The sequence below is a fragment of the Engraulis encrasicolus genome, chromosome 11, assembly GCF_034702125.1.
Source record: "Engraulis encrasicolus isolate BLACKSEA-1 chromosome 11, IST_EnEncr_1.0, whole genome shotgun sequence".
Classification (NCBI taxonomy): domain Eukaryota; kingdom Metazoa; phylum Chordata; class Actinopteri; order Clupeiformes; family Engraulidae; genus Engraulis; species Engraulis encrasicolus.
This window is the reverse complement of record NC_085867.1, coordinates 53,371,163-53,381,162: the sequence shown is the minus strand read 5'-3', so window position 1 is coordinate 53,381,162 and position 10,000 is coordinate 53,371,163. Positions and strand designations below refer to the sequence as shown.

Here is a 10,000-nt window from a genome sequence, read left to right as displayed (position 1 = left end):
GCTGAGGGGCGCTTTGCCGTGAGGAGCGCTTTCGCCACTCTTTGTTGATTGCGACTTCATAAAAAAAACTTCATATCGCAAAATTACGCATAGGAGAGCGCCATTTCGGCGCCCCTTCTTCACATGGCGCTCTAGGCGACCGCCTAGCCGGCCTATGCTAAAAACCGGCCCTGTATGCATATATCTTTACACACACACATACACACACACACACACACACACACACACACACACACACACACACACACACACACACACACACACACACACACACACACACACACACACACACACACACACACACACACACACACACACACACACGCTCACACACACACACACACAGGTATGGGACCCCTCTCTGACTCATTTCATCTCAGAACCTCCGAGGGTGGAGTCTTTTTGATTGGACTTCCTCCTCTCTCCCTTGTACACATCTGTACAGAAACAAACACCTGTATGCATAAATCTTCACACACACACACACACACACATTTCTGCACATACACACATATGATCCCTAACTCCTGTTACCATCTGTTTTTAATGTATGAAGTCACATTCCCTCAGTCAATGCATAGCTTAGCCGCTGTGTCGCCATTCAGCATCTCCTAAATTGATTAATTTCTTCTCTTCTCGCTCATTTCTTTCCCTCCTTCTTTCCGTCCCTTGGCTTGTCTGATTTGCCACGTATCGGCATTATATCATAACGGGGGTACAATTTCACTTTATTTATTTTCATTACTGAGCAAACAGTCGTTTGCCGGGCGGGCGCCCTGTTGGTTTGTCCTCGTCCGCTAGCGGCGACGGCCTGCCATAATCGTGCCGATGAATTATGGCTGTTTAATTTGGGCGGCGCGTGCCATTCGTCTTCATTAGCTGCCGGGTCACACCAGACGACCCGCGTGCTGGGTTCGGCCCGTTCGAGCAGAGCGCCCGTGGCGTACCGGTTCCTTCTTTCCCTCCGCGCCCCTCCCGCGGCGCAGGCGTAGCCCCCTCATTAGCACGCTGTTTAGCATCTGTCGCAGTGAACCCTGCCGATGTCGCGGTGTGTCCTCTAGGGTTTTCTGACACTCCTGCTGCTGCTGTCTCCATGCCTGGCAGCAGGGCTAGTGGGCTAACTCTAAGCTGATGGCACTGTTATGTCCCTTGTTTGTGGGCTAACTCTAGTTGTTAGCTCTAATGCTGCTGCTGTTGGTGCTAGCTGTACTACTGCTATCAGCTGTTGGCGGAACGGTACAAAGAGACTGATTTATTAACAGAGTCCTGCTGCAGTGTGACTGCAGTTGGGTGCAATGGAGAGGAGAGAGAGAGAGAGAGAGAGAGAGAGAGAGAGAGAGAGAGAGAGAGAGAGAGAGAGAGAGAGAACAAGGGAGTTACAGTATACAGAGAGAGAGAGAGAGAGAGAGAGAGAGAGAGAGGTATAGAGAGAGAGGGGGGAGGCATGGAGATCTTACGATGTTAGTAGCAGCCGAGGAGGACCGTGAGGAGGTTCATGTGATGAATGTAAAAAGTTGTGAACTCAGCTAGTGCACATGTGAATTGCAAAGTCCATTCTTTCTGCTACATGTTTTTTTGTTAAATCCACCTTTTTACCAGTTCACTTCTTGTTCACACTGTATATGTGTCTGTATAGCCATTTAGAGTTCACTGACCTCAGAGTGTCATGTCATACTCCAGAACCTGTCAGAAAGACACAGGTTATATACATATACTCGCACTTAAAGAGCCGTCAACTTCCTGCCAAGTACCAGGGCTCTGAATAACAGTCTGCCCTTGCTTTATGTACTGCTGAAATGCACTCGGTTCTGTAAGGCCTTTTGTGAGGTGTGAGCTTGAACAGACATGAGCTGGGGCACGGTAAGGTACAGTGTTTTGTCACATTAGGCATGTGGTTGAAATGGGAGCAACGTGTCAACCCCAACACCCAGCCACCACTCACCACTCACCACCGCCTCCAGTCACACCACCCGCCGGGGGACCGGAGGTCCCCTCTCTCAGTTCGACTCCAGTGACTTTCTGAAGGCTGCTGTCACAGCTGAGATGGCTCAGGGGGTAGACATACAGCAGTTTGGAGGGGGGGGGGGTGGCCCGTAGAGAGAGGTGCCGTGAAGGGGTGCAGGCCTACACATTTTCCGTGTGTCTAGAATGTTCTTTAGAGGGTGCCTGACGTCCTATTGTTTAACAGGCCACGAGATTCCACTGGGATGAAGTCCCAAGGGATCTTTCAGTTGCACACACACCCACGCCTCTCTCTCTCTCTCTCTCTCTCTCTCTCTCTCTCTCTCTCTCTCTCTCTCTCTCTCTCTCTCTCTCTCTCTCTCTCTCCTCTCTCTCTCTCTCTCTCTCTCTCTCTCTCTCTCTCTCTCTCTCTCTCTCTCTCACACACACACACACACACACACACACACACACACACACACACACACACACACACACACACACACACACACACAAACATACACACACACCACATATATACAGCCCTTCACTCTAACCTCTTCCCTATCTTCTTTCTCTCTTTTTACAGTTGAACACCCAGACAAAATGGCCAACGACCAAGGTAAGTCATTACCCAGTCTATTAAAGCAGCATGATTTATCGCCCGTCAATTGATTTAGTATTCCTCATGCCCTAGAGTTAATTGTTTCTCTACTACTTAGGTTACCTCAGTCCGAGAAAGAGAGAGAGAGAGAGAGAGAGAGAGAGAGAGAGAGAGAGAGAGAGAGAGAGAGAGAGAGAGAGAGAGAGAGAGAGAGAGAGAGAGAGAGAGAGAGAGAGAGATGAGTGAAAGAGTGAGAGTGAGAGTGAGAGAGAGTGAGGAGTGAATGAAAAATGAACGATGGATATTCTGCTTGACGCAGACTGCAGAACTATACACTATAAATGAAAATGGTATTTAACAGTACATGCATGTGTGAGTGGTGAGTAGGGTACCTGAGAGTGTGGGGTCAACCAGTGGGCTCGCATCAATACATCATTCCTCTGTCCTCACGTCCTTGATTCTTACCTTCACGCCCCTCCTCCCCTGGATGAAACAAAGAAGGACTCATGGGAGGATGGGGGCAGCCGTTGCCTAGTGGTTAAGGAGATGGGCTTTATGTGAGGTTTGATTCCCACCCCTCCACCCCCTATCCCACTGTATGGCTAAGGTACTCTTTTGCAAGACACCTAACCTCACACTGCTCCAGGGACGGTAACCAATACCTTGCACTTAAAATAACTGTCAGTCTTTTTGAATAGACTTGTCAGTTAAGTGTAATGTGATGTAATGTAATCTAATGGATGGAGGAGTCCAGCACCACCTGCAGGCCCACCTCTATGGCATCTCAAACCCCTCCTCTCTACTCATCCTGTCAGCTTGAGACATATTCCATGACTTCGCAGCAGAAGGGCGGAGGCCAGAGTAAGCATCTGGAGAAGGAGGAATATTGATATGCCCATATACCTTACATCGTTTCCTGCTCTGTCCAACAGTTCCAGCTTTGTAAAGCCAATATGGCCGCCTCTAGAGTTCTCAACGGGCCTGAAAATGTCAACCCGACCCTACCCGGCCCGTGGCTTTTAAAGCCCGAGCCCGATGTTACCCGACACATCACTAGAATTATCTAACCGAACCCGGCCCGAGGCCCGAAGTCGGGGGTCGAGTTTCCCCACGTTACCCTATGGAGAATGACGGGTTGTGGTGGGTCTTTAAGGGCACGTATGTGCAGTAAATTGCATAACCCACTTAAAAACCTAGTGAAAAGATATTTTCCACAATAGAAACATAATATGAAATGGGGAAACGTTCTTCCGCAGAATCATCCACAGCGCGATTTCAATAACCGCCTCTTCACGGCAACAACAATCTATCCACCTTTTGTTTTGACTTCTAAATGTAGGCTTACTACATTTCCACCCCGTGTATCTGATTAAATGTAGGCTACGTGAAGTTGCCCCTCCCTCCTTGTTTGTTCATATGTGTGGATGAGATGGAAAGCCTGGCTGTGCCAAACATTGTTTAAAAGTTTCATAACATTTTGGTCGGCACACAAGGTTTTGGACATACTAATTTCTAGTGGCACCTGGGCTACGGTTGGTGCATTGATCAGCCATGTAGCAAAAAAGACAGATAGCCTAGGTGAGAGGATGAGATCTCCCTCGGCTGGCGAGCGCTCCGCATGTGTGTGCGCCCCAAGACCCGACAGTTGCTTAAAAGTCGATTTGAGCACGAAAACAGCAAAGACAAGGTGATATTTCATTCAAACAGGTCCTACACGCTCCAAATAAAACATTTGCTGAAGGGATTTTCAACCAGACCGCAGCGCGAGCAGACAGTCAGTGTGAAAAGCCAAGTCTACCGGCACCTTCGCTGCCGCTCGCTTACCATCGGTGCACGAGCCATTTAAATAGTGAAGTGGCATATCGCAACAGCACATGCGGATTAGCCAAATTATATGCAACAAAGTCGCCAACAAAGCGTGGATTTAACGTTTAATACGCATATGCCAACGTTGTGTGAATACGTGGAAAGGATAACCTAATTGGAAAGCCACTGTCCTTTCTAGTATAGCCTGTAGAAGACCGCTTCGGTTTCGTTTCACCTCATGGGGAAAACATAATTTCCATGCACTGCATTTGCTGAGACTACTAAGCAATAAAGTTAGCGATCAAACTAAAAATAGCCTATTGGTTGTTGTCATTACAGCATTTAATATGCTAGGCCTACTATGGCTGTTGTTTAAAATAGTCATTGGATTGCCAACCGTCCCTTGTATTAAGAAACAAAAGTATGGTTCCATGAGCTGACATGGGACTCAATATCGTTAAAATTGCATCTAAGAACTTTTTTTCCCGTTTTTATTAGTTTGCGTAATTGTAGCCAATGTAGTTTTTCTGTGCGTTCCGGGACCTCTTTCCAACTCATCATCGCTGTGATGTGATGTTTGTTTTGCGTTCTGGTACCTTGTGATTTACAAATTAAGCACTGCGCAAGGTTGCATGCAGCAGCCTGCCAGACCTTCGTTACGCAGGCCTACATATATTTAGATAGATAGGTCTAGCTTTACTGACCCATCAAGGGGAAATTCGCCATGATTCACGGTAAACAGCAGAACTGATTTTTTTTTCACTGGGCGGAAAAGATTGAGCCCGCGGACCGAACCGACCCGAGCCATATGCTTATATTTTCGACCCGAACCCGGCCCGAACCCAAAGGGCCCGTCGGGTTTTTCGGGCTGACCCGACCCGTTGAGAACTCTAGCCGCCTCTCTGTGAGCAGTATGGGAGCCAATTAGAGCCAATCCACTACAGCCCTTACTTTGAGCCTTGACTCGGGGCTGTCTTTGTTGAAAAGGACATCACAATCCTTACACAGCCTTCTTCTTCTCTTTCTTTCTTTTTCATTCTCTCTTCTCGTTATTTGTTTTCCTATCTTCTTTTTTTCTCTGTCTCCTTTTTTGCTCTTTTTCTCCTTCATCCCCTGCTCCCTCTTCCTTGTCTTCTCCCTTTGTCTTCCATTTTTTAATCTTCCCTTCTTCTTCTTCTTCTTCTCCTTACTCTTCTTCTTATTTCTGTTTCAAATGAACTACACAATGAGAACGCTATCACCTCATTACATCCCCCCCCCCATTTTAAAATGGAGTGGTCTACTGCAGATGAATATGCCCTTGGAGGAATCTCGAGCTCTTTTAAAACTTCACTCTGAATCAGATGCCACCAAGCTAATGAAGGCCATTGAGTTTCTAGCATGTTCCACGGTCACCTCAGCTTCCCCCTTTCTCTCTCTCTCTCTCTCTCTCTCTCTCTCTCTCTCTCTCTTTACCTCTACATCTACCTCTCTCCCTATCCCTCTCTCTCTCTCTCTTCCTCTAACTCCCCCCCCTCCCCCCCTCTCTCTCTGTCTCCTCCGCCTTGTCACCTCCCCATTAACGAGGGTTCGTTAGGGCGCCGGTGCTTAATTAGAGCTCTCAGCCCTGGGAGGACGGGCTCCTTCAAAAGCCTTTAATTTGACAACTTGGGCGCGTAACTTTTTCACAGAGGTGCCTTTTTTAACTGCCTCAATTGATTCAAAGAGCACCGACCGCTGCTGCGACGTTTCACCACTCCATGGCACAGACAAGTCATCTGGCAGCCAGATTGTTTCGCATTTGAACATAATAATAATGGAACGCCGTATAATAGGATCGTTCAAATCGAGCTGGCCAGATCTATTAGCTATGCAGAGGATTGGAACAAGCGTGAATGGCCACGGGCTTGGCCAGTAGCTTGTTCCCTTTTTTTTGGTTCTGGTTGTTGTCGGGTTTGAACACAGGCCGTGGCTGACACTGTGTGGCTTGTTTTCGTGCTGAGCCACACTCTCTGTGTTTGATCCCTCGTAATTCATCTGCTTCTGTTTCGTGGGCACAGCAAGATGTTGTGCAGCCGTGTTGCCTTGGATTGCAGTGTGGAGAGCAGAAGGGCTGGCTGGGATGGCTGGATAGATGGCAATGCTGCACGTTGGTCCTGCTGCAAGATTGCAGTGAAATGTTTCAGTTTTAATTCAGCACGTAGAGAGTAGTGATCCTACTCTGTAAGTGTAAAATCAACACCGCAAAAATATCATGTGACGATATGAGGGCCGGGCAATGCTGGATGCTTGAGATGCTGTGTGTTGGCCACTGTGTAGGATGTAGCACTTGTGGTATTGATGAGAGCTGCGGTCCACACACACACACACACAGACATGAAAGTAGACATTGATAACCTCACATCTTGTAGCCTGGCAGACACTGCCTGTTAACATATGCACACATACACATAAACTGCACGCACGCACACACACACAGGCATTCACATATTGTTTAACTTTCAAAGATACAGTTGACACAGACTTTTTCTAGGCACTCTATATTCAAACATATTCACTCCCTTCATCTGCCTCTTGTGCTTCTCCACAGACACAAACACAAACCCAAACAGGCACAGACATGCTACTAAATAAATTAAGACCCTCTCCCCCATATGCGAGCAAGCCGGCCTGTTTGCACTTCAAGCCAAGCACATTCATAGATCTCTCAGGCGAAATGTACTTACTAGTTTCTAAGACTTTACAGGGACTTCAAAATCCGACCTCACACATGTTCCGATTCTGGACACACATTTAATGCCCAAAGTCCACATTCGCGGATTGTTTCGCCATTTCACAAACGCAGTCACAGATTGACATGTACACACAGAGCACATAGACATGTCCACTCTATACAGCCGTGTACACAGCCCCCCCCCCCCACACACATTCACACATACACACACACACTCCCCAACTGCTCCAGTTGTGGGAAAGCCCTAGCGGGTCTTCAGGCTCTCCCCACTTATAAATCACCTCAAATGGCGCCAGGGGAGGCAAGCGTAAAATGTGCGGTCCGAGATTGATGTGCTGGACGGACGTTCCTCAGGCTCTCCTTACCTCCCCTCCTCCCTTTCGCTGACCACTTGTCTTGCCTGTCTGCCTGCCCAACTGTCTGCCTGCCTGTGTGTGCTTCTCTGGCTCAACCCTGGCTGGTGGTCTTAATGTGTCGAACTCTCCTCAGGCTCTTTCCTCCCTATTCCTTGTCCGCCTGCCCGCCTGTCTGCCTACCCACCTGTCTGTCTGCTCTGACTCAGCCAAGGTTGGTGGTCTTCTTGACCAGTCATGGCAGGAAACATTTTGTAGTCTGTGGCATGCTGCCTGCCCACCCTACCCCCACCCCCCATGCTCCTCTCTCCCTCTGTCTCTCTCCCTGTGTCTCTCCCTGTCTCTCTCTCTCTCCCTCCCTTGTTCCCATCACCTAATCTCCAGTTGAAAGCAGACAGTCCAGACAGGTTAGCCCTGGAGGGAAAATCATATGTCATTCTCGGCCCCAATTTGCACCATGGTGAACCACCCACGCACCCAGCCTTCCCACTCTCCCTTAGAACCAGCAACCTTTTAATGGGGGAGGGTAATATAAAATCCCCCCCAATAGGATCGGTGGTTACCTGGAGCAAGAGGGAGGGCTCAAACTGATGAATGGGTCTTCCCATACTGCCTTGGTGGCGTGGGTGAGGAGGGGGGGAGAGAGGGCTGTATGGCGTGGAAGCCCAACTTACACCCCTTTACCCTCAGCCCTCCCCTCTTCCATCTCACGGCCCTCCTTGCTAATGTGGTCATTTGTCATGTCTGCTGCAGCTGGCTGTGTTGCATCTCCTGCACGCTCTCTCTCTCTCTCTCTCTCTCTCTCTCTCTCTCTCTCTCTCTCTCTCTCTCTCTCTCTCTCTCTCACAGAGGTAGAGAAGTGAGAGTAGTTCCTCCTTCCTTTCTTCCCCCTCCTCCCCGCCCCTCCTTCTTCCACCCATCCTCATGCCTCCTGCCTCCTGCACAGACGAGAGTTGCAGACAGGTACAGTAGAGACACAATAGCTGGCAGCAGACCATGGCAGCCCACCGTTGCAGTCAGCAGGCTGCAATATCCAGTGGCCCTGCGTTGTTACAGTAGCATCAAACAGCTCAGAGATGACCTTGAAGCGACCTGGCCTGGCTCAATGGTCGCAAGGAGGATAAAGAGAGACAAGACAAAGGCCTCGTAGCTCACCCACGTTCAGAAATGTTTATAACGCCCAAACCACTTCCTGGGTACGTATGTGTGAGGCAGGCATGTTGGCATCATGGCCAAATGGAATGGGGGCTGGTCTTTGGGTCAAGAGGTTGAAAGTTCGAATCCCAACCTTATCATAGGGAAGTGGTCTCCCTAAAGTGGTCGTGGTCTCCCTAAAGACCCTCATCCATGGCTGATGAGCAAGGCACCTAACCTCACATCTCTCACACAGGGACTGTAACCAATGCCCTGTACATAAATACCTGAAGGTCCCTCCCCTGAAGGATAAAAGAGCCAGCTAAGAGTAATATAATGCAATGTACAGGCGGAGAACTCAGGTGCTTGAAATGGAGGATGGAGAATATTCAGAATCTAATTTCCAGTCTGAATATCACGACGACTCAGAGAATGTCACTGCGGTTTGATCCTCCCATGCATCTCATTCGTTCTTAACTGATCCTTGTTGTTATTTACTGACTTCAGTCAATCAAGTGTCTTGAGTTATACGCACATGCACACACAGAGGTGCACACACATACACACACAGACACAGACACAGACACACACACACACACACACACACACACACACACACACACACACAGACACACATACACACACAGACACAGACACACATACACACACAGACACAGACACAGACACACACACACACACACACACACACACACACACTTTGATGTAAGCTGAGCTGTAAACTCATCAGTGCAGATCAGTGTCTCTGAGCGTACAGCTTGAGGAAGTGTGTCGGCACTCCTTGCTGTGTGGCAGTTAAAGGCAGGACATAAATGAGAGCCTTGCCTCAGAAGGATAGATGTGGGCGTTGTATGTGTGATATGTGTGAGACACTCCACGGGAAATTACAGCCTTTTCTTTTTCGCCGATCTAAAGCGAATCAGCTATGATCTGTATTTATTGACCTTTATCAAATTGTGCTTTTAATGTTTACTTTTGCTGGTGTCTTTTCCATGCTGAGCTTAGCAAAAGCTCCTCTCTATATATTGTGCGTGCGTGCGTGCGTGCGTGCGTGCGTGCGTGCGTGCGTGCGTGCGTGCGTGGAGGGGGTGGTGGCTGCGTGTGAGTTTTTTGTGTTTGTTTGTGCTTAGCCAATCTCAGTCAGAGCTTGTCTGGCATACCTTCAATTCCAATCCATTCAAAAATAGTTGCTGTGGTAACATAAGGAAAGACACCAATGGTTCATAAGAAAAGACACCAATGGTTCAATCAATCACACTATATATCTTGAGGAGGGGCATAGGGGCCAGTCGTCCTGGGCCCAGAATTATATGTATTGAGTGGGAGGGCTTTCAGATATCAGGCCAAAGCTGTCTGTGGCCCTGACTGGCAATTTAGCCATGAAGTATGGCTGGCTTTTTTCTGTCCTGCCAGTTAGCTATAAGATATTGA

General features: G+C 48.5%; 1 protein-coding gene across 1 annotated transcript in view; it reads left to right on the top strand.

Moving 5' to 3' along the window:
• dcc (DCC netrin 1 receptor) overlaps window positions 1-10,000 on the top strand; it is a 357,856-nt gene that overhangs the window by 279,994 nt on the left and 67,862 nt on the right. Inside the window, exon 21 of the mRNA XM_063210977.1 lies at window positions 2,531-2,563. Within this exon, the coding sequence (XP_063067047.1) occupies window positions 2,531-2,563 (33 nt within the window). The remainder of the gene's footprint in view (window positions 1-2,530; window positions 2,564-10,000) is intronic.